The sequence below is a fragment of the Notothenia rossii genome, assembly GCF_949606895.1.
Source record: "Notothenia rossii genome assembly, chromosome: 10".
Taxonomy (NCBI): Eukaryota; Metazoa; Chordata; class Actinopteri; order Perciformes; family Nototheniidae; genus Notothenia; species Notothenia rossii.
The window spans coordinates 63,113,477-63,138,731 of NC_136908.1; the positions used below are offsets into that span (position 1 = coordinate 63,113,477).

General features: G+C 41.2%; 2 protein-coding genes across 4 annotated transcripts; both read right to left on the bottom strand.

Annotated features, from left to right (window-relative positions):
* Nucleotides 1-1,180: 1,180 nt before the first annotated feature.
* Nucleotides 1,181-11,744, bottom strand: il22 (interleukin 22). The gene is made up of 7 exons (XM_079656587.1): nucleotides 11,715-11,744; nucleotides 4,531-4,605; nucleotides 3,994-4,232; nucleotides 3,091-3,156; nucleotides 2,694-2,846; nucleotides 1,947-2,006; nucleotides 1,181-1,596 (listed from the first exon to the last, which is right to left on the bottom strand). Exons 3-7 carry the CDS (start codon nucleotides 4,177-4,179, stop codon nucleotides 1,486-1,488), a joined length of 576 nt encoding a protein of 191 aa, XP_079512713.1. The 5' UTR covers nucleotides 4,180-4,232; nucleotides 4,531-4,605; nucleotides 11,715-11,744; the 3' UTR covers nucleotides 1,181-1,485.
* mdm1 (Mdm1 nuclear protein) lies at nucleotides 11,469-25,255 on the bottom strand. 3 transcript variants are annotated; one of them, XM_079656584.1, is made up of 16 exons: nucleotides 25,012-25,254; nucleotides 23,824-23,923; nucleotides 23,483-23,593; nucleotides 22,821-22,907; nucleotides 22,667-22,743; nucleotides 22,285-22,407; nucleotides 20,672-20,809; nucleotides 20,410-20,528; nucleotides 18,295-18,337; nucleotides 15,577-15,773; nucleotides 15,420-15,506; nucleotides 15,037-15,119; nucleotides 14,879-14,937; nucleotides 14,233-14,485; nucleotides 12,199-12,261; nucleotides 11,469-11,893 (listed from the first exon to the last, which is right to left on the bottom strand). In XM_079656584.1, the coding sequence occupies exons 1-16, from the start codon at nucleotides 25,027-25,029 to the stop codon at nucleotides 11,787-11,789; spliced, it is 1,665 nt and encodes a 554-aa protein (XP_079512710.1). In that variant the 5' UTR covers nucleotides 25,030-25,254; the 3' UTR covers nucleotides 11,469-11,786. The 3 variants fall into 3 exon arrangements, with proteins under 3 accessions (XP_079512710.1, XP_079512711.1, XP_079512712.1); XM_079656585.1 differs by having other exon boundaries at nucleotides 23,824-23,918; nucleotides 25,012-25,253; XM_079656586.1 differs by lacking the exon at nucleotides 20,672-20,809 and having other exon boundaries at nucleotides 25,012-25,255.

Here is a 25,255-nt window from a genome sequence, read left to right on the forward strand (position 1 = left end):
GTGTTTGCAAGATTCTGCACCAGTTTGATATACAGGTCAGTGTGGTGTATGTGTGTGTGTGTGTGTGTGTGTGTGTGTGTGTGTGCGTGTGTGTGTGTGTGTGTGTGTGTGTGTGTGTGTGTGTGCGTGTGTGTGTGTGTGTGTGCGTGTGTGTGTGTGTGTGTGTGTGTGTGTGTGTGTGTGTGTGCGTGTGTGTGTGTGTGTGTGTGTGTGTGTGTGTGTGTGTGTGCGTGTGTGTGTGTATGTGTGTGTGTGTGTGTGTGTGTGTGTGTGTGTGTGTGTGTGTGTGTGTGTGTGTGTGTGTGTGTGTGCGTGTGTATGTGTGTATGTGTGTATGTGTGTGTGTGTGTGTGTGTGTGTGTGTGTGTGTGTGTGTGTGTGTGTGCGTGTGTGTGTGTGTGTGTGTGTGTGTGTGTGTGTGTGCGTGTGTGTGTGTATGTGTGTATGTGTGTGTGTGTGTGTGTGTGTGTGTGCGTGTGTGTGTGTGTGTGTGTGTGTGTGTGTGTGTGTGTGCGTGTGTGTGTGTATGTGTGTATGTGTGTGTGTGTGTGTGTGTGTGTGTGTGTGTGTGTGTGTGTGTGTGTGTGTGTGTGTGTGTGTGTGTGTGTGTGTGTGTGTGTGTGTGATCAGATAAGATCTTAATCTGCTCTGATAAGATCCTGACCTGTGAGTATACATGCGATATTGGTGATATTGTGGATGTTATAATTACAGATTAAGGGACCAACCGACATGAGGTGTGTTAGTCAGTAACATCAGGAACACATTACATTACATGTCACTCGTTAGACCCTTTTACCCAAAGACATACACTGAGTACTGTAGACAAAGCTTCTTGCCCAACGACATGCTGACTGCAGTGGGGATTGAACCAGTGCTCCCCTGATTCAAAGATCAACATACCACTGAGCCACAGCCAGCCTCCATGTATTATTTGTTTTATCCTGAAATAAAATAACACTTTTTTTTTGTTGGCATTTAAATATTAATTCATGCGTTTATATATTTTGTATTATTTTATCTTTTCATTATTATTTACTTTGTTGCACTTTACTATAAATTGTATTTTGTACCATTTTACATCAATTTAAAAAAAATGTTTTTAAATACTTCCCGTAATTAAAGATTGTTCCACAAACACCAATCAGAGTCAAACTTCATATTCAAAATCAAACTTTATTTATTTTCAAGTAGATCTGGTAACACACAGCTTGCTCCCCGCAGAGTGTAACGTTTAAATACCTCTTCCTTCATCATAATAGAATAATTTAAATATTAATAATCAGCCATAAGATGGCAACGTGATGAACACCAGAGTCTCTCGGCTCCGGCATTAAAACTTCCTGATCAATAAATCGATCAAACACTAATCCTTCGAACTCGAGTCAATATAAATACGTTGTAGAAAAACATTCAATTTAGAAAATAAATACAGGTATAAAAGTCGCTGTTATAAAAAGGTGATACATTTGATGAATAGGACGTTTAGTTTTCGGTGGCGGTGGCGTTCCTGCGCAGGACGCAGAAGTCCTGCAGGTACATGAAGAGGATGTCGATCTCTCCGACCGCCTTGTTGAGGCCCTGCTCCGGAGCCATCTGGGGAACAGAGGCACAGTCAATACAGGGACACAGAGACACAGTCAATACAGGGACACAGAGACACAGGCAATACAGGGACACAGAGGCACAGTCAATACAGGGACACAGAGACACAGTCAATACAGGGACACAGAGACACAGTCAATACAGGGACTACAGAGACAAATCAAATATCTATTATATATTTCGTTTTTTTATTTTATTATGGAGCTTCTGAGCTTCTGCAACAAACTCAAATTCAATTTTACTTCAGGCGGTCTAGCAGTAAAGACACAACATCTCGTCTCCGTGTCTGAGCGATGTGACGGTGTTTTTAATCAGGAATAATTTTGGGGGTAAATTCTCACCTTGGCGAGCTTCCTGCGAAACTGCACGGCGTGATGATGGTCTTGATAATGAGTCACGTTCTGCAGGAACAAAGAAACAAAGCAGGTTAGCAACTGTGTGTGTGTGTGTGTGTGTGTGTGTGTGTGTGTGTGTGTGTGTGTGTGTGTGTGTGTGTGTGTGTGTGTGTGTGTGTGTGTGTGTGTGTGTGTGTGTGTGTGTTCACTCTCGCTAATCGAAACCACAGAAAGCCCATATCAATTTTAAGATCAACCTCATTGCCACCACACACACACTGTGTATTGTGAGTATGAAGCTAAAGCAAGCACACCGTTAGCTTAGCATAAAACGGGGTGAAACCACAAGGACATTATGTTTAAAATAAGCTACTTATATACATTTTGGACAAATTCAGTGTTTTTCATTTTTCTGTTAGCTCTTTGGTTGTTTTGACTGTAATTACAAACATGATGATGTCAGATGTAATGATCATTTAGAGGTATGCGTAAAGGTAACTATATTTCTAAACTTAGGCAAAGCCAGGCTAGCAGTTTCCCTTTGCTTCCAGTCTTTATGCTAAGCTAAGCTAACCGGCTACTGACTGAAGCTTTGTATTTACCAAATAAGTGTATTACCCAAAAATAAAAGTAAACAGTAATGTTAATTTGGAAATGTTGGTGAAGGTAGGAATATCTTCTAGGCTAGCAGTTTCCCTCTGTCTCCAGTCTTTATGCTAAGCTAGGCTAACCAGCTAAGTTTAAAACACTCACGCAGCCTTGGTTCTGCAGGTCCTCGCTGACCCGGTTCATGTCCACCTTCAGGCGGGTCATGTTGGGATGAACGTGGTCTCCGCGGTGCTTCAGGATGTTGTTCAGGTAGAAGTCCAGGATGTTAGCGTGGAGGCAGCAGATCTTCATGTGATCCTGGAGGAAAACAACGTTATTTTGAGGTTATTTTAAGGTTTTTAATAATAATAATAATACATGACTCTTATCTAGCGCTTGTCTAGAAACTCAAAGACGGTTTTACAGAGACTAACACAAAGACAAAGAAAAGGGGGGAAAGGTCAGAGTTTGAATGCAGTGAGGGAGGATGGGTTGGGGTCGTGAATTCCATAGGGTGAGATTTTATAATGTGTTGTTGTTTGTTTGTTTTTTGTTTGTTTACCTGGTCGGTGTTGACTCTGGGCATCAGCCTGAAGCTGGAGTCTTCCTCCGTCTGCAGACCCTGAGCCTGGAGAAATAAAAACACATATTCAAATAAAGACGTGAAAATCATACATTTATTAACATTATTTTGTATTGTATTTATTCCAACCGTTTGATCAAATTGAGTTCTTATTGTTCGTCTTATTTTGAATTATTTTTGTCGTTTTTTTATGTGTTCCCGAGAAGTAAATGCAAGCTAAATAAATCCAAGTTGGTAAGCCTTTTACATCTTTCCAATAAAATAAATACTTTGAGGAAATACTGAATACATTCATTATTTAATTGTGTTACGCTAAACAATATGAGGTCTAAAAATACTGGAATTAACACCTGATTTTTTCTAATTTGGGATATAATTAAAATCGTTCTTATTTCTGTTAGTTTTTTACTATTTCTCTCAATTTAATAATTATTTCATGCTGTCTTTTCTTTACTTTCACTTTTATATTTCATGATTTTATTGTCTATTAGCTCTTGTTGCATGTTGCTTTAATTGTATGTGTGTAGTTTTTGTGAAGCTACACCTTGTTGTGTGTACAGGACTCTTTTAAATAAGAGTATTATTATGATGCCTAATTCTACGGAGTTACATAAGTGCCAAAAAGACTACATTTTAAAATACATTTGAATTAGATTAGCTTCTGAATGAAAGTCAAAACGTGCAGATTAAAAGCCAAATTACTGATATCAAGTAAGCTTTTCAAAGTGTGACTTTTACTTTGATATTTCAAATGATGACCATTATAACTCGGTCATACAAAACAAAATATTATAAAACCTACTTTTATTTAGAAAGTTCCTGTTGTAGAGCTGATTTGAGCCGCATACAACTTGCACCAAAGTATTCAATTCTTTAGCTCACGTGTTTGGAGATGTCCTGAACGGCCTGGTGCGTCTCAGGGTTTCTTAACGGCTCACTGAGCGACCGGTCGACAGGAAGTGATGCCGCCTGCTCGGCCCAGCCAATCAGAAGCAGCGGAAAGAGAACCAACAAGGCGGCGGTTGCGGCGGGACGGAGGAAGGTGACGGCGGCAGAAATCATCTTCATCTTTCAGATCGATTAAATTATCTTAATCCTTTTTTAGCAGAGGGTTTTCTTCACTGCAAGAAGAAACACAACATTAATATATAATATTAATATAAAGTATATTTGAAATGCTGCGATACAGAGATCAGATAAGAAGTACTTTATTGATCCCAATGTGGATCATGTTTGTGTTGCAGCATAAACAGCAACAATGTGAAGACTAGATACAAACAAGAAAGTAGAAAATATACATATATAAAGTGTGTGTGTGTGTGTGTGTGTGTGTGTGTGTGTGTGTGTGTGTGTGTGTGTGTGTGTGTGTGTGTGTGTGTGTGTGTGTGTGTGTGTGTGTGTGTGTGTGTGTGTCCTCACCTGCTGGCAGATGCTGTGTGAAGATGACTCTGTGCTCCGTCTCTTTATACAGATCCAGATCAATCCTCCGCCCACCTTTTCAGAAATATAGGACAGGTAACCATCCAAAAAACCCCAAGACACACACACACACACACACACACACACACACACACACACACACACACACACACACACACACACACACACACACACACACACACACACACACACACACACACACACACACACACACACACACACACACACACGTCACAGCTGATGGTGTAATCTGTGTTTACTGTCACTTACACCTCACAAAGAGGAAATTGACTGTCAATCAAAATGTGACGACACTACAAATAATGTCAATCATCAATTTTTTCACAAAGAGCATTTTTAATTATACTTCGGTTAAATCACTTCCTAGTTTGGGTTTCCCAGGGCATTCAGGTGTGTGTGTGTGTGTGTGTGTGTGTGTGTGTGTGTGTGTGTGTGTGTGTGTGTGTGTGTGTGTGTGTGTGTGTGTGGAACTTGTTAGGTAAACTTCCCTCAGAAAAATAACAAACGTGTAAAACCAGCTCTGCTCGAATCATTTGATGCAACATTCATTACTCAACGCACCTCGAAGTGCAGCGTAATTAACTTTAGAATTATTAAAATGACATACATGACGTGGTAAAGTGGACACACACAGTTTAATGGTTCAGACACTCAAACAAACGTGGAGTAAATAACGTATGTTTTGTGTTTATGGCTGCAGGATTTCATCAATAAAGTTTATTTATAGAGCGCTTTTGACAAACAACAGGTGACTTAGAGAAGACAGAAAAATAACCTACATTTATTAAAGTTAAAGGAAAAACAGATAACACCGTTAAACAAATCCTATATTAACAGATATTTTCCAGAACTTTTTCATTTCTCAGTTATATTTGATATTTCCACCAACAGGGAGGCTGTGGCTCAGTGGATAGTGTGCTGGACTTCGAACCAGGGGGTAGTAAGTTTGAGTCCCACTGCAGTCAGCATGTCGTTGTGTCCCTGAGACACTTCACCCCAAATTGCATAAAAGCATCTAACAAGTGACATGTCATGCCATGTAATGTAATGTCATTTTTATTGTCTACATTAAGCGTGTTAGCATGCTAATACCAGCTAGCATCTTTAGCTACTGATGTGTTTTATGTTGTAACGTGTATTAACCAAGCTCCAGGAAGTGCGCCGGACTCTGTGCCCAACATTCGTTGTGGCCAAAGGGCGGTACTGCAACTCCCAAGTGATTCTGTCTTCTCACGATGCTAATCGATGGGTTGGGTGTGCAGCTACGATAAGTAATAAGGGTGTTATACCGTGTTTTCTGTGCTGTAATGAGTTAGCATTTTTCGCTCGAGGCTAATTCAGAGAATCAGGGTTAGCTTTGTGGTTTTATTTGCACAAAAAAAAAAATCAGTTAGCTGAGCTTCTTTCCATTACATGGATATAAAACATTCATAGTTTATTACATCTTAAGAAGCCCTCAGACACTTTTGCTTGCAGATTTTGTGGTTTCGGCCCCTTCAGCGGGTCCGTGGGGCTTAAGAGGCTTTAAGACAAAAATAAGGATTTACCAGGACGTACACTGCATAACCGAGGATCCATAAGATTCATTTGTCCTTAGTTAGGAGTGTTTACTGATGTATTTTAGGTTGTAATTTGTATTACACACATCACTTATTTCATAAAACCAAACACCAATGAAAACGCCCATTAAATTCAAGACCAGGAAACTGAACATACTAACTAATTTACGGGTTTTAGGAGTCACTATGCAGCACTTTGGGGCGAATAAAAGGGATTTATCAGGATAGCCCTTTATCCAGCAATAAACCTTATTTGATGAAACAAACACCAATTAAATTCAACACAAGGAGACCAGGAGTGCAAGAAAGATGCTAACTAGTTTCATTATAGCAGCATTTAAAGGCCATCATTTCAGACAAGAAAAAGGGAATAGAGGACGTACAACGGCAGGATTTAAAACCCTTTTTCATGAGGAAAACGGTGGAAACAGTGTCTGCAGGTAAAACCCCTCAAGCATGAAGAATAAAAGACGCCTCAGATCTGATCTAAACTTGGCTGCAGTCGTTGAGTTTTTCCGTCATTTATTTCCTGGCAGCGTTTTCCTAGCCTATTATTTCACAGGTGAACACGGAAGGATCGGGTGTTCGGGTGCTTTTTCTTTATAACTTCATGAATGTTTTGTGCCTGACGAGGGCGTGAGGATCCCTCAGAGACCAATAGGGTGATGAAGGGAATACAGAGTGAGAAGAAACTCATGAGGAGATTTAACCAAAAGATATCACTATGAAACTTTCCCCTGTTCATTACCGACACTAAAACTACTTTATTGCACATTTTCTGAAGACGATATGTTGGGTATGCAAATGAGGCGTTATGTAATGACAGCTTTTGGTCAACTTGATAGAAATGTCAATGATAAAAGAAAGTAAATCAACTCCTAAATGTGGATTTTGGAGGATTTCTTTACAAAACACTCTCCAAAAAAATTGGATTGAGGTTTCACCAAGCCCCCAGGAAGTGGGCCGGACTCCGAGGGAAGTATTCGTTGTGGCCAAACGGCGGTACTACACTTCCGTATCAGTCGTTGGGCTCGGAAAGACTTTTTCCCATTGACTAACATTGGGAAAGAAACGTCTGTAACTCGTTGGATACATTTTTTTAAACTAAATAAACTACCCAGTATGAACACTCGTATAGCCCTTATTAAAAACATCCGCTCCTCAAGTTGTAAAAGGTGCTAATAACGTTATTCTGAGAGTTATTTCCCTCTGCATTATGAACGCGGATCTAACCCACGGGACCGCGCTGCCCGGCACGTTCACGTGACGAGTTCAGCACTACATGAGTTTTACCTTTACCCATGGGTTTGAAGCCTTAAAGTACGGAAGAGGATTTGGGCCAAATGTGACGGATGAGTTGTGAGAAAAAAAAGTTGTAATAGTGAGAAAAAAATATTTAAAAATAAAAGTCAGAATATCGAGATTTTCAGAAAGAAACGTAGAATTCTGAGATAAAAAAAAAAAAGTCCGAATTTTTTGATTATCGAAAAAATTCAAAATACCGACTTTTTTCCAAAAACACAGAATTCTGAGATTGAAAAAAAAATAATTCAGAGGTTTTTTCAGAAAAAAAAACGTCCGTATTCTAAAATGTTGTGAAAAAAGTCAAGTTTTTTTTCTTTCTTTTTTTTCTCAGAACTGAATGAAATATTGGTCAGACCTCACTTCGTGTTCACACTGACCCTAATCCTCTTCCGCAGTGAGTCATGTGAAACGCCCACATGAGAAACCCACTCATTAAACCTAATTCAGATTCTCTCTTGCACTCTTGTTTCCCCGCTGCAGCAGCTCCTTCGTCCTCCCACGGATGCTGCGGCTGATTATTTAGCACAATTCATATTTCCGGTTCCTTAAACACTTCAGGTGCCTCATCAGCTGTGCGTCAGAACGAGAAGTCAATCATGACATGTCGCAACCTGTACGTACGAGAGCGAGGTAACAATGAGAGGGGAATCACCAAAACAATGGAGACGTTTGGAGATTAATTCAATCATTTAAGAATTATTATTCTATTATGCAATCAGGATGTATGCATAAAGGAGAGACTACAGAGTGAACATATGTCACAAAGAAACTTCCCCTGTGGAAACCTGTCATGTTCTCTCTGTCCACTGCTTTCTGCTCACTGCTGAGTTAGCCTCTGAGTGTTCAGCACATCAGGCTGGAAGCTGTACGGGCATTGCTCTATGGTAGCTGTTATTTGCTCATTGTTAATCATGAGCAATGCATCCTTACACTGTTTAACTGTGAGGAGTCTTTTAAGGTCAAAGAGAAACAGCACGATGTGCAGTGCTAGCAGAGAGAACCAAATATGTAAAGCATTTTTTTGTTAATGTATGATTTGCTGCAAATAAGGAATAAAACTAAATCCTCCGTCGTCCCATATTGAAGTATCATTATTTGGCATCGTGTTGAATCGTATCGAACTGTAGCAACAGGGGTGAATCGTATCGTATCGCATCGCCTGGTGTTTCAAATGGATCGTTAATGGATCGTATCGTAGCAACGTATCGAGATGCGCATCACATGCATTTGGTCTACGTATGTTGTAAATGTATTATCTCTTTGATTTCCACACGGCATCTATTGCACGTCTGTCCGTCCTGGGAGAGGGATCCCTCCTCTGTTGCTCTCCCTGAGGTTTCTCCCATGTTCCCCTTTAAACTGTGGGGTTTCTCTCTGGGAGTGTTTCCTTGTACGATGTGAGGGTCTAAGGACAGAGGGTCTAAGGACAGAGGGTTTAAGGACAGAGGGGCTAAGGACAGAGGGTCTAAGGACAGAGGGTCAGAGGACAGAGGGTCTAAGGACAGAGGGTCTAAGGACAGAGAGTCAAAGGACAGAGAGTCTAAGGACAGAGGGTCTAAGGACAGAGGGTCTGAGGACAGAGGGTCTAAGGACAGAGGGTCAAAGGACAGAGGGTCAAAGGACAGAGGGTCTAAGGTCAGAGGGTCTAAGGACAGAGGGTCAAAGGACAGAGGGTCTAAGGACAGAGGGTCAAAGGACAGAGGGACTAAGGACAGAGGGTCTAAGGACAGAGGGTCAAAGGACAGAGGGTCAAAGGACAGAGGGTCTAAGGACAGAGGGTCTAAGGACAGAGGGTCAAAGGATAGAGGGTCTAAGGACAGAGGGTCAAAGGACAGAGGGTCAAAGGACAGAGGGTCTAAGGACAGAGGGTCAAAGGACAGAGGGTCAAAGGACAGAGGGTCTAAGGACAGAGGGTCAAAGGACAGAGGGTCTAAGGACAGAGGGTCTAAGGATAGAGGGTCAAAGGACAGAGGGTCTAAGGACAGAGGGTCTAAGGACAGAGGGTCAAAGGACAGAGGGTCTAAGGACAGAGGGTCTAAGGATAGAGGGTCAAAGGACAGAGGGTCTAAGGACAGAGGGTCAAAGGACAGAGGGTCTGAGGACAGAGGGTCTGAGGACAGAAGGTCTAAGGACAGAGGGTCAAAGGACAGAGGGTCTAAGGACAGAGGGACTAAGGACAGAGGGTCTAAGGACAGAGGGGGCTGTATAAATAAACACTGATTGATTGATTGATTGATTGATTGATTGATGGAGATGAACATCCCGACTGTAAACACAACGTATCAAACCCGTATGTTTCATTAATAAAGCGAGTCTTTCTCCTGATAGCGAGTTCACGTGATGCTGAAAGGACGGCTCTACGTTGTTTGTTCTCTCTATGCAGCGAGAGGAGGGGAACCACCGTCAGCTGGTTACTAAAGATCACATCTGGAAGTGATGACGATGTGATGACGATGTTTACCTTTCAGTGTTTACCTTTCAGTGTGACAGGAAGACAGGAATTTTGTTGTTCCCAACATAATAGACGGATGTGACGTACGGAGGAACTGAGGTACGTACATTTAACCCGTCATTATGTAAATACAGCGGAGCTCGGGAAATCAACAACACAGAAATATGGAATATTATATTTTGAGGGATTATATTTTGCCCTTTAAACAAAGAAACGACAATTAAATAAAAAAATGTTTTCATAATAACCATTTTTAATACATTTCTAGAAACATATATTTACAAATATAAAAATATTTAAATTCTAGTCAAGAACTAATCTGAATCTTCTACTTTCCTACATTATACATCACAGAGCTGATTTGATTTAGAAACACATCTTCAAACACAAATCAAGAAGAAAACAAATGGGAAAAGATTTCTAAATACTTAATTATTTAAATTAATAAAAGCATCCTGTTATTCTGTTTGTTGTAAGGGTGTGATATCATCAGGTTCATTATCTGTATCTGCAATGATATGTAAATAAATATGAATACTTTTATAAGTCTGAAGAAAATTATTTAAGCTTTTAACGCACAGAGACGTATAAGAGAGAGACAGAGAGAGGAAGTACCTGAAAACCTGTCAAACGCCATTCCTTCAACTGGAGAGTTTACACTTCCTCTTCTCTCTACTTTAAAGAGTCCTCTCCTGCTGATCTTCAGGTGTATGTCAGTATGTAGTGTCTCTACTTTAAAGAGTCTTCTCCTGCTGATGTTCAGGTGTATATCAGTATGTAGTGTCTATACTTTAAAGAGTCCTCTCCTGCTGATGTTCAGGTGTATATCAGTATGTAGTGTCTCTACTTTAAAGAGTCCTCTCCTGCTGATGTTCAGGTGTATATCAGTATGTAGTGTCTCTACTTTAAAGAGTCCTCTCCTGCTGATGTTCAGGTGTATATCAGTATGTAGTGTCTCTACTTTAAAGAGTCCTCTCCTGCTGATGTTCAGGTGTGTATCAGTATGTAGTGTCTCTACTTTAAAGAGTCCTCTCCTGCTGATGTTCAGGTGTATATCAGTATGTAGTGTCTCTACTTTAAAGAGTCCTCTCCTGCTGATGTTCAGGTGTATATCAGTATGTAGTGTCTCTACTTTAAAGAGTCCTCTCCTGCTGATGTTCAGGTGTATATCAGTATGTAGTGTCTCTACTTTAAAGAGTCCTCTCCTGCTGATGTTCAGGTGTATATCAGTATGTAGTGTCTCTACTTTAAAGAGTCCTCTCCTGCTGATGTTCAGGTGTATATCAGTATGTAGTGTCTCTACTTTAAAGAGTCCTCTCCTGCTGATGTTCAGGTGTATATCAGTATGTAGTGTCTCTACTTTAAAGAGTCCTCTCCTGCTGATGTTCAGGTGTATATCAGTATGTAGTGTCTCTACTTTAAAGAGTCCTCTCCTGCTGATGTTCAGGTGTATATCAGTATGTAGTGTCTCTACTTTAAAGAGTCCTCTCCTGCTGATGTTCAGGTGTATATCAGTATGTAGTGTCTCTACTTTAAAGAGTCCTCTCCTGCTGATGTTCAGGTGTATATCAGTATGTAGTGTCTCTACTTTAAAGAGTCCTCTCCTGCTGATGTTCAGGTGTATATCAGTATGTAGTGTCTCTACTTTAAAGAGTCCTCTCCTGCTGATGTTCAGGTGTATATCAGTATGTAGTGTCTCTACTTTAAAGAGTCCTCAACATAATTACACATAATGACATGAAAGCATCTACGACTTCATTATAAAAACACAGCGTGATTATCAGCACATTGAATCCAGCTATTAAAACAAAAAGAAGATATTTAACTAAATCCCATAATAACTGTCCAGTAGTGGTGAGACTCAGCTGTGGTGGGGGTCAGGGGTCAGAGGTCAGAGGTCATCTCTTTCCCCAGAAACTCTCTCGTCTCTGAGCTCGCTGCAGGACGACGGACGCCGCCGAGCAGGAATTCGCAGAACGCCACGACATCGCTGACAAACGGTCGTCTAGGAATCGAGAGGAAACGTTCAAATAATTAGAGAAGGTAAATAATGTACAAGACAATAACAACAACAAAAACATGAACAAGGAATATACGAACAACAGGACGAATTACAGGGAAGATTGTTATAACTATTATTTTTCTAATTACAGAACTTACCGTATTTATTAACATTATTTATATTAATATTATTATTTATGTAGTCATTAAAATGATCATCATTATTTACTTATTTAATTGAAAAATTAACTTAATAATACTAGTTTTAATAGATATGTGTTGTTGTTGTTGTTGTTGTTGTTGTTGTACCTTCATGGTGGCTGCAGCCTCCTGAACAACACAGCTGCTCTCTGAACCTCAGCCCCAGATCACCTGAGGACACACACATGATTGATATACAGGAGGGACAGTCATTGGTACTAATGATGACGGCTCGTGATATGAAAGGAGATATGTTGATGAAACCGGATGAGAAGGAAGTGAGAAGGAAGTGAAGCGAGGGGAGAAACACTCGCTGATCTTATGCAAATGATTCCTCACAGATCCGGTTCTGAAGAAGCAGAAACACCTCCTTTTTTTAAATAAACAAAATCAGAGTTGTGGACTTTCTCAGTTGTTGTTTTTTGAAGATTTTGAAAACAAGCATACAATCCAGAGGCCTGTACGACGAATCCAGTTCAACAGATCCTGGATATGTTTGAGTTACCCGGGTTACCTAACCCTAAACAAACGCGCTCTCGCTAAGCGGTCCTACGACGCTGGTTATCAACTCGGTAACTCAAGCCAGGGTTTCTCTGTCTGAGTGCACGTTCACATGAAAGGGGCGGGGCTAGCAACATTTGACCAATCACAAACATGGAGAAGCGTACTGACAGCGCAGCGTCATACTTCATTAATGAAAAGTCAGCTATAATATTAGACATATGAAGAAGTTAAACTTTAAACATCCATGACTTAAACACTTTCTCCAGGATCAAAGCCACATAGCTGCACCTGCAAGGTGAATACAGCTGGTAACAGAACAAGTGTTTGAATGCGTACATGAACAGGTTTATGATATCACTGCCCCGTCTAAGACACCATCTGACTTTCATTACATTTGACTCGAGTGTTTCCTCAACTTAATGTGTTGCTTCAAATAATCCTTCTGTATACAGTATGTGACACTGTGAGTGTTGCACGGGCAGATACGGCTCAGCTGACTCAGATAAGGAGAGATATGATACATTATGATGTGATATGCCGCGGACTGTACTTAATGTTACTCTGATCCGGTTACTTATGTTGTGGCAGATATTTAAGTAAGCTTTCTTAACGCTAATGTTCTAATAGTCAGATTGCTCTGAAGATGGGAGGTGATATTCTATTAATGTTCACGTTCACACAGTCGCTGATCTTTGCCGGCCGTCTTTCCTGCAACGGCAGCTTTTCTGTATTTCCTTTCTCCTGTAATATGACTTGATGGCTTTAAACTCCGCACACTGAGCTCTGATTGGTCAGCAGGCAGTGCTTTCACTGAGTTGAGCTCTTAGCCTGCAACCTAACCTGCTCCGGGGCAGGTTAGCCGTTCAGCATAAGTTACCATGGAGATCTAGCCTGCTAAAAAGAGAACCAGCGTCATAGGACCGGAAACCCAGAGTTTACCTGAAGTTAGCCGCTAAGAGAACATCCTGCTTCGTAGTACAGGCCTCTGGTGGGCAACCCTTTATTTAATATTAATTGTATTATTGATTGTATTTGAATGAAAAACACGAAATGTATAAAAATAATTAACCTATTCTAAAAACTAACAATACATTTAAATAATAAAATTGACAAATTGTTTATAGATAATCTTATTAATATAAACAAATGATCGTAGTGATCGAACGTTTCATATTTATTTAGGGTTTTAAAGTAAATAAAATCCTCAGTTGTTTTTTTCTGGAATGATTATAATAATTAGGCTATTTATTTATTTATTTTTAGTAAAACAGAATAAAATAAAAAGAATAATAAAAAAAACAAAAATAAATATGTCCTGGTCGCAAAAATTTTTAATATATATGATATAAGTTCTAATAGTAATAAATAAGTTGTGTTATTAGTTGGCTTCATGTTGGACTGTTACAAAGATTCAGAACTTTTGTTTTCTGATAAATAACTAGTAAGCAAACTCTTTTTTACAGTTTGAGTTTCATTCTTCTTTTCAAGACAAAATGCTAAACAGTTGCTGGTTCCATCTAATTTTGGGAACATTTTTTCACTGTTTTCTAATATCAGCAAATAAACTTGATTGTTCCTGTAATGTGTTCACTCATTTAATGTTTTAAAAGTTGCAGGTTAATATCTTAAACTCCTCACCGTTGTGCTGGAAGTCGGCGGTCCTCAGAGTGCCTTGAATGCAGTGCTGAGGGGGCGGGGCTACAGGAGGAGGGGACGTCTGCTTCATCCTGATTGGTTTAGAGGCAGGACTGACAGTTGGCTTGTTGTCAGGGGACGAGGCAGATGTTTTGGAGTGGGTGGAGTTATGTTCAGACCACGCCTTCTTCGGGGTGATCTGCATAGCAACTGTAGTCTCCGCCCCGGCTGTCATGGAAACAGAGGAGCCACATCTCTGGACACAAAAAAAAATAAAACATCAGAAACTAATATATGTTATTAAGTAATATAATATATATAATTAAAATAATATAACTGAATGATATGTAACGTTAGTTAATTTAATATAATCAAGTGCATTTTTAAAAAACATAATATAGTTTAATTTAATTCTATATCATGTACAAAAATATGTTCTAATATTATAATATAATTTAATTAAATGTAATAAAGCTTAGTCTAATGTAATATAATTTAATATAAAATAATTTCATATTATATAATTTCATATAATATAATATAATAAAATATTATAGAAGCTAATGTTGTATAATGTAATGTAACATAATATAGTGAAGCAGCAATTAGAACAATTATACAGCATCTAAATGATTGATTATAATATCACCTGTTTGTTTGTTGGTGATTCATCACCGCTCTTCATTTTTCCCACCAGTATAGCGCCTCCTAGAGGACAAACAGAGGTCAGAGGTCACACTGAGGGGTGTGTGTGTGTGTGTGTGTGTGTGTGTGTGTGTGTGTGTGTGTGTGTGTGTGTGTGTGTACCAGTGGCAGGTGTGGTGAGATCATGGTGAGTTCTCTGAGTCGGTCGTATCTTCAGCCTCGGAGTCGGTAACCTTCCCTCCTTCCTATACACACACACACACACACACACACACACACACACACACACACACACACACACACACACACACACACACACACACACACACACACACACACACACACACACACACACACACACACACACACACACACACACACACACACACACACACACACACACACACACACACACACACACACACACACACACACACACACACACACACACACACACACACACACACACACACACACACACACACACAGGGTTATAATGACATTTCTCGCTAGTATTCAGAGTAACGATTTCTTCTAGATCTTACTCGTCTGTTTCTTCTTCTTCTCCCCAGACCGAACGTCTCTCAGGAGTTTCAGTTCTTCCGGAAGCTGACGATCTCTGACTGGAGTGACTGCAAACAAGAACACAATTAGACATCAGCAGATAGAGAAGATTTCCCATGATGCTCTCTGACGTCTCACCTGTTGAGCTCCAGAGCCTCCACAGGTGACGGGGGGTCAGAGGTCAGAGGGTGAGGGGAAGGGGGGTAAGAGCAAGAGCTGGTTGCCTCCCACAGAGCGTTGTGATTGGACAGCAGCTGGCTCAGGTGGTCTCTGCAAAAATTCGATCCCCACGCCCGACGACGGTACGACATCGCCTGCTGCCGCAACTCCTCCACCTGCAGGGAGAGTCCGTTTTATTAAACAATAAGTATTACAAATAAAAAAAAATTTTTTTTTGAGGTTTTCAGTTGATATAGATCAGTTTCAGTTGCTATAGATCAGAGGTGTCAAACCCAATTTCATCTCGGGCCACATCAACAAGGTTGGAACTTTAAGACTATATCAAATATACATATAAAATAATGTATTATATTACATTTTGCTCCGTCTGAAAGCAGAAGTCTATAGGGCAAATAATTGCAATTCTCTCCAGTGGCATGTTACAAAATGAGATGCATTGTGGGAAATGTAGTTTATGGGCAACGTGGTTCTGTAAAGCGGCATGTAACCGTATAATAAACGTATTATATTCTTTCAGAGCTCTTGAGGGCCACATGAAATGAAGCCTTGAGTTTGACCCCTGCTGTAGACGGGTAATCAGCTGATTGCATCGTCATATCAGTAACTTCGGTTTCATCTCGTAGAATATGTTCAAAAAACAGTGAAATTCGAGATATGTTTCAAAATAAAAGCGCCACAGAGTTTCAAGTGGACGGACAACTTATTTTTTCATGGTTTTTATTCTATTAACGTGTTGTTGCCTTTCATTATAATACACCAGGAGTACTGTGGCTCTGATGTTGTATATAAGATACATTCTCGTGATGCCCGTAAACAAGATGTCTCCTGACCTAAACAACAACAACAACGTGACATCGGAGCTCCATGAAAACAAAGCTGTTTCTGACGCTCTGTTTTGATTCTGGAGTTATTAAACAGTTTTTGAGGAACAGAAATATTGTTTTCTGGCATCATTTTAACATTTGACGGGGAAAATCTGCATTTTGGTTTGAGGGCGCGGCGCCCCTGTTACCCGGTGCAGACTAAACCCTGATTATATAAATCTACTTCTGATTCTGATTCAGGAAATAAAAAAAATTAATCGGACAGTTTTGAAGTCTTCTTGTCAAAATGCTGCTGACTTCACAGAAACCGAAGCAGGGATGATGATGAGTGCGGGATGTGTAGAAACCATGACGGCTCATATCAACAGCACCGAGGGGAAACACTGAATGAACATCTCCAGGTGGGGGTTATTACGTTTGTGAAATCACATCGAAACAGAATCCAGGTCAGATCAGAGTGTTTCTGTAATTACTGAGTGATCCAGGTAACGGTAACCTGACCCTGACCCCGGGTAACCACACACACACACACACACACACACACACACACACACACACACACACACACACACACACACACACACACACACACACACACACACACACACACACACACACACACACACACACACACACACACACACACACACACACACACTATATATGTATATTTTCTACTTTCTTGTTTGTATCTAGTCTTCACATTGTTGTTGTTTATGCTGCAACACAAACATGATCCACTTTGGGATCAATGAAGTACTTCTTATCTGATCTCTGTATCGCAGTTGGAGGAGCCTGAGACTCTACACTGTAGCTATGAACACACCTCGAATCTCAAATCTTTTCCAATCCCTTTGTCTGATGTTGAAGTTGTTTTAAACCTGCTTAAAAAAAGGCTTTCTAATTTCTTCTTTCAATTAGAGCAACAGGTAGGTGTTCTTCAAACACAAAACAACCCTATTCAAATGACCTCTAGTACTTTAAAGGCTTTAAGAGCGAACGACTTCCAGAAGTTTGATCACACCAACTAATAAAAGGGTTCGTTCCTCCGAGGCTTTCTCCCAGCTATCACCCAGTGAACGGATATCAGCCGAGAGTTGGAAGGAAACTCAGATTGGTTTTTGATTTTGAAGTGTTTGACACGAAAACTAAAACGCCACGACCCGCAGCCAGAAAGTCTGGAAATACTCTTTAAAGATCAGGGATAAAAATGTAAAAGTGACATTTGTAGAATTATCTGTCCTGCACCGGTTAAAGGGATCTACTTCATGTCGTGTGCATGAACCTTTGGCCCAGTAAAAGTGTTTCATCTCGCAAGGTAGCTACCCCTTACTCATAAGACACTTTCCACCTACCTGTGTGTGTGTGTGTGTGTGTGTGTGTGTGTGTGTGTGTGTGTGTGTGTGTGTGTGTGTGTGTGTGTGTGTGTGTGTGTGTGTGTGTGTGTGTGTGTGTGTGTGTGTGTGTGTGTGTGTGTGACTAACAGAGAGTTGTTTCCCTGAAATGAAGCTCTGTGGTTTCACCGCTGACACTCAGCACTCTAGTTTTCCATCAGCAAAACACACACACAAAAAAAGTTGATCTCAGATCCCCCTGAACACCAGAGCAACTGATAGCTGTCGGATCAACCGTCCACCAGTTGGGTTCTAGATAACAACAAGGCGCATTTTGCAAGATAGGTCCCCTTTAAACTAAATATTTCTGGTTGTTTAGTTGGAAATGAGACATTTAGAGAGGTCACATTTGGCGCTGTGAATGTGATGGACACTGTTTGCTGTTTCATAGACTGCACGATGGATCAGACTGAAATGAATCTGTGTTTGAAGTCATGGTTATTAAGATGTCCTCTGACCTGACGGGCGTCTCGGTCCGAGGCTCCGTTTGTCTCGGGGGTTCTGCAGAGAGGAGAAGAACAGCTGGACTGAGACTCTGTGCACACAAACACACACACGTATATGTTCTACTTTTTTTAGAGCCCTTTCTATTTTGAGATGTTTACATTTTAGAATTATAATTTCATTTCTCTAATGTGCCTTGTCTTTTATGCTGATGCAAAGCAAACATTTCCCAAATATGGGATCAATAAAGTACTTCTTATCTTATACCGAGCTGTACCAGAGGAGATTGACAATGTCCCGCTTTCATTTCCATATCGGGTATGACACTAGATAGGAACCGTCTGGGGAGCAGATGGGCCGGAGAGTCGGAGCAGCGGGAGCGGTACTGCAGTCTCTTTACCGCACCGTGTGACGAAAAGAGAGCTGAGCCAGAAGGCAGAGCTCTCTGTCTACTGGGCCATGTTCATCCTACCCTCACCTATGGTCATGAAGGATGGGTCATGACCGAAAGAACGAGATCGCGGATGCAAGCGGCCGAGATGGGTTTTCTCCGCAGGGTGGCTGGTGTCTCCCTTAGGGGTAAGGTGAGAAGTTCAGTCATCAGGGAGGGACTCGGAGTTGAACCGTTCCTCCTTCGCGTCGAAAGGAGCCAGTTGAGGTGGTTAGGGCACCTAGTTAGGATGCCACCTGGGCGCCTCCCTAGGGAGGTGCTCCAGGCTACCCCTCGGTCCAGCTGAGACCGAGGGGTAGACCTAGAACCAGGTGGAGGGATTATATCTTTTTGCTGGCCTGGGAGCGCCTTGGGACCCCCCAGTCAGAGCTGGTTGATGAGGGGAAAGGAACGTTTGGGGCTCTCTGCTGGAACTGAGACATCCGAGACCCGACCACGGATAAGAGGGAGAAGATGGATGGATAGATAGATAGATAGATGGATAGATGGATAGATGGATAGATGGATAGATGGATAGATGGATGGATGGATAGATGGATAGATGGATGGATAGATGGATAGATGGATAGATAGATGGATGGATGGATAGATGGATAGATAGATAGATGGATAGATGGATAGATAGATGGATGGATAGATAGATAGATGGATAGATGGATAGATGGATAGATAGATAGATGGATAGATAGATGGATGGATAGATGGATAGATGGATGGATAGATGGATAGATGGATAGATAGATGGATGGATGGATAGATGGATAGATAGATAGATGGATAGATGGATAGATAGATAGATAGACGGATGGATGGAATTCATTTATTCTGATAATCTCTTAGATTTAGGATTTAATAAGAACATTTAAAGGGAGGATTTCTTATAACATAATAATACATTTGATTTTTATTGCGCCTTTCATAAGACCCAAGGTCGCTTTACAAGGAAGAACAGAAGGATAATCAAACATAACAAAAGGCAGTCAGACAAAACAACAAATAGATTTGGGGCCAAAGGCCTTGGCAGACAGATGGGACTTCAGGGCCCTTTTTAAGGCGTCAAGCGTGGGGATGTTGTGGATCTCCGCAGGGAGAGCGTTCCAGAGAGTGGGGGCTGCCATACTGGAGGCTCTGTCCCCGAAGGATCGCAGGTTGGTGCGGGGGCCCAGAGTCTGAAGACCGCAGGTTCCGGGGTAGGGCATGTGGGAAGAACAGCGAGCCAGCTAGCAGCTAGCACCATTAGCCTGGTAGAAACCGGACCTCGAACCTCAGCAGCGGTGATGGAAAACACCCCAGTTGAGATGGCAGGACTGAGGGAGGGTTCGTGGATAGTGAGCGGGGCAGAGAGGGGCCCAGTCGGGGTATTCCAGAGCGGGGATTCCACGGATAGCAGAGCACGACGGTGAGCTCGTTTTGCTAACGGCAGGACGGCAGAGGCTAGGAGCTAAACAGCAGCCAAACATAATCAGCTGAGCAACGGAGATGGCAGAAACACAGAACCAGAGCAGAACAATCTTTTCGCTGTGGATGTGAAAAAGATTTGACGGCAGGGAGTGATGGACACGAGGAATAAGAGTTGGCAAGAAGAGCGGCGAGAAACACGCGTCCCCTCTAGCCAACTTCCGGTAAAACATCAAACATACATCAAAGACAGGTAAGACCATCAGACACTGAAACGCACCTGTGTGTTCTGTGCACCTGAGGAAGAGGGGGGGTTGGGACTTCCTGTTTCTGAGGGGTGGCTACTTCCTGTTTGGGGCGGGGCTTCTTCTCTGGCTCCTCCCTCCTCTTCTTGTTGGTCTGGAGAGACATTTGTATTAAAGTCTAGGTCCTTCATACAGAAATAAGTGTGTGTGTGTGTGTGTGTGTGTGTGTGTGTGTGTGTGTGTGTGTGTGTGTGTGTGTGTGTGTGTGTGTGTGTGTGTGTGTGTGTGTGTGTGTACCTTGTGTGTGTGATGCAGGTGTTTCCGGAGGCGGGGCTCTGGGGGCGGGGCTTGACCCAGGAAGCTGCGGCGATATTCTGTTTCCATGGGAACGGGGTGTTTCTTAAAGGGGGGCACAGACCTGCTGCTGTAGAGCACCTGAGGAGGTCAGAGGTCACTTAAATACTCTCTTTACTGATAAAACTGTGAATAAATGAAAGTTTTTCAGTCACCATTTGCACTTTAGACGCTGTCGAGCCTTTCTCATTCATATATAAATATATGTATTGCTAATCTCTTCTTTTTTTATCTCATTTCAACCTCTGTTTTACTCTGAAAAGAATACGTCAAGCTGAAGTCAATTATATTTATATTCTTTGTTTTATTATTTATTTTGTGAAATGATCTGTAAACAATGAAGCAGAACTGAAAACAGACAAACATCTGAATATGATGTAAAAGATTAAGAAACACACTTTATTTGAATAAAACAAGATTATATGAATCAAAAGCAGAGAGACATTGATAAACAACGAAACAACCAGCAGTCTACCTCCACCTAGTGGACAGGCAGCTGAACTACATGTATTAAAATAATATTAACTGTAATAATAATGAATTAGATGTATACAGCTCACCTAAAAGAAGTACTTAATATAAAAAGGAGAAACACTCATAGTATTACATTCAAACGGGTAAAATCACGTCAAAGAGCGATCAGACTGCAAGGAGTCTGGGTGTGACCCTAGATAACAAACTGTCCTTCACTGCAAACATCTCTGCTACAACCCGCTGCTGCAGATACACTCTTTACAACATCAGGAGGATACCTCCCCAGCTGACCCAGAAAGAGACCCAGGTTCTGGTCCAGGCTCTCGTCATCTCACGCCTAGACTACTGCAACCCCCTCCTGGCTGGTCTGCCTGCATGTGCCCTCCGACCTCTGCAGCTCATCCAGAATGCAGCGGCTCATCTGGTCTTCAACCTTCCTAAATGTTCCCACACCACTCCGCTCCTCCGCTCCCTTCACTGGCTTCCAGTAACTGCTAGAATCCACTTCAAGACACTGGTACTTGCGTACCATGCTGTGAATGGATCTGGCCCTTCCTACATCCAGGACACGGTTAAACCGTACACCCCAGCACGTGCACTCCGCTCTGCATCAGCCAATCAGCTCGCTGCACCCGCACTGCGAGGTGGACCCAAGTTCCCATCAGTAGAAACACGTGGGTTTGCTATCCTGGCTCCAAAATGGTGGAATGAGCTCCCCATTGAAATCAGGACAGCAGAAAGCTTACACATCTTCTTCAGACTGAAAACTCATCTCTTTGGACTCCACTTCCAGAGATAGAATTACTAACAAAGCACTTATATACTAATAAAGGGCTGGCTTATCTAAAGCCTGTTGAGTAGCACTTGAAATGTTTGGCTCTATGAAACCTGATGAACTTATATGATTCTGTTTTCTACAAGGTTGTATCTTCCTGGTCGAATGCACTTAATGTAAGTCGCTTTGGATAAAAGCCTCAGCTAAATGCAATGTGATGGAATGTAACGATCAAAGCAGGATAAATACAGGTGTTTCTTCTCACTATCAGACAGCAATTCAATCCAAAGCTTTATTTATAGTGTACCTGTTGTGCAGTCAGTATTGGCGAAGCAGCAGCTGCAGATTTCTTCCAGCTGAACTGTCTGTGGTACTCTGACCTCTGACCTCCAGACAGAAGCCCCGCCCTCCACCGCAGAGCGTGATTCACCTGCGATATATTTAAATAAACTTTATTTAACACATAGATATACCTGAGGTGGAGGTAGACAGAGACATTTCACTTTGAATACTGTGTTTGTTTGTTTGTTTGTTTGTTTAAAGAAGCATCCTTAGTTCTAGTATGTTCTTCTTTATACTTACTCCCAATATAATAACTTACCATAATGTCAAACATCACTGTTATGCTAAAGATACACAACTTTTTGCTTAAGGTGTGCTTTTGATATTCATTTTAGATTTCAGCTCACCTCATTTGCTGCTGGCTGCTGTCCATCAGGTTGGCTCAGCTGTGATTGGCTGTCAGGCTTTAGGGGGCGGGGCTTCGCTGAAAAAACATAACAAAAGCAGAAAATCACTTTCAATGTAAGATAATGAAAGCAGAGTGATGTGTTGAGTATTTACCAGCTGGTTTTGGTTCTCCTGGAGGTACAGGGTCAGCTTCAGGAGGATGCGGGGGCTCCTTCCTGTGGGCAGAGCGACTCCGGGATGCTGGTGAAACAGAAGAAAGAAATTGAGAGAACACTCTGTTATCTTAGTGTGAAAAGTGCGAATAAACGCTGAGAAAAATGCCTGAAAGTATTTTGGATCCTGTTGTAATTTTGACATTTTATTTTAATTATCCAGAATATTGTATATTGTTTTGTTTATATTTGATATCATATCTTTTTTGTAATTGTTAATACCCTTTTCCACTTTTTTAAGTATTTTAGGTAAAGTCTGAACAAACTTCTGCTTCTGTGATGAAAGCATTTCCAAAACTGGGATCAATAAAGTATCTCTCTCTCTCTATCTATCTATCTATCTATCTATCCATCTATCTATCCATCTATCCATCTATCCATCTATCTATCTATCTTTCTATCCATCCATCCATCTATCTATCTATCTATCTATCTATCTATTTATTACACATAAAGGATACATGAAGCTTAACATGCTAGCCTTGGTATCTTCTTTACATGTTAACGTAGTAAAGGATAAACCATCACTTTAATGACTTCATTGTGCTCCTACTCCAATGTGTTTCTAAAGGGTATCTCAGGTGTGTAATGCAGGCCTCCTACCAGCAGGGGGCGCTGTTTTGTGATTCTGTGGAGGATCTGGAGGGCAGAGCAGAGAGCCGCAGGACTGAGAGAACTTCCTCCTGCTCTGGAAACACGGCTCTCTGCAGATACCTGAGATCAAGAAAATGAATATATAATATAAAATAAACCTAAATAATATATAGAAACAATATGTATAATAATAATTTAAAAAAAAGGAAAAATAAAAGGAATAAAACAAAGATAATAATTTAAAAAAAATCGGAGTGTTTAAGAGGACAACATTGTACCAAGTCCAATCCTCAGTAAGTAATGATAATTAAAACTTGTTCTGCTCTCGTACAGTTGAAACGGGATCTTACCCATCTGGTCTGAGCGCAGGCCGGCCAATGGGACGCAGCGCTGAGGAGAAGAACCTCTGGGGCGGGACGTCCTGTAGCTCTTCTGGTATTCACTTCTACTCTGACACACACACATGCACAAACACGTCACACATACACACTTCTTTGACTATGTTTATGTATGCCTATATACACCAAGGCCAAATCCTCATGTATAAACCTACTTGCTAATAAACCTGTTTAATTCTGTTTCTAATGAGCCCCCCATTAGTGGTTTTAACAGTGAATAGCTGTGTTCGTGAGGTCAGGGGAATGTCACTCTGACAGGATTACCTAGACCAGCTAAACAGATTATATCTCATTAATCCTGACTGCAGCATCCTGCAGGGTCCAGAGCCACATCTTTACCAGAGCTGTAAAGTAACTATTCACTCAATTACTGTACTTAAGTACAATTTGGAGGATTGTACTTTAGTTGAGTATTTACATTTTCTGGTACTTTGTACTTTTCCTCCACTACATATATTTATTACCTTTAGTTACTTTACAGAAGTGAATGAGTGATGTGAAATATAATCACGTATAAATCAGACTTTAGTTCCACCTGGAGTAAATCCACAAGCTACCCTGCAGTATACAAAGCCATTCAGACTAGCTGCACCTTTACCAGCTTTGAGAACACTTTCATGATCAATCATTATAAAACATATCATATTTATTATTCTGAAATGGACCAATCTGCACAATGACTACTTTTACTGTCGCTACTTTAATTATATTTTGATGAGAATACTTTTCTACTTTTACTTCAGGAACATTTTGAATACAGGACTTTTACTGTAACAGAGTATTACTACACTCTGAGTACTTCTACTTTTACTCAACAAGACCTGAGTACTTCTACTTTTACTCAAGTACAAGACCTGAGTACTTCTACTTTTAGTACAAGATCTGAGTACTTCTACTTTTACTCAAGTACAAGATCTGAGTACTTCTCCTCAAGTACAAGACCTGAGTACTTCTACTTTTACTCAAGTACAAGACCTGAGTACTTATCCCACCTCTGATCTTTAAACTACAGTAGTTCATGATTGATGCAGTTACAGAGCTAGGTGGCTAGGTTAGCATCTTTACATATAAAGTCAATGGTTAGCATCCGTTTGTTTGGCTAACCATGCTAACGATGCTAATACACCTGTTGCTAATTACCTTAAAGCGGACGGTCATCTCGCGCTTACCGGCCACAAAACCCCGCGAGGACTCACTCCTCAGTCATAGCGGTCATTTACACTTTGCTAACTAGCTGGTTGAAATCGTATAACTAGTTAACAATGTGGACTAGGTGACCAGCAGCTGCTAACTAGCTGCTCCTCAGCTTCAGTTACAGGGTCGTCGTTGCCATGGCAGCTTAGAAGCGTCTGACGTGAGCGCGTTGACAACTGACGTCAGCGGT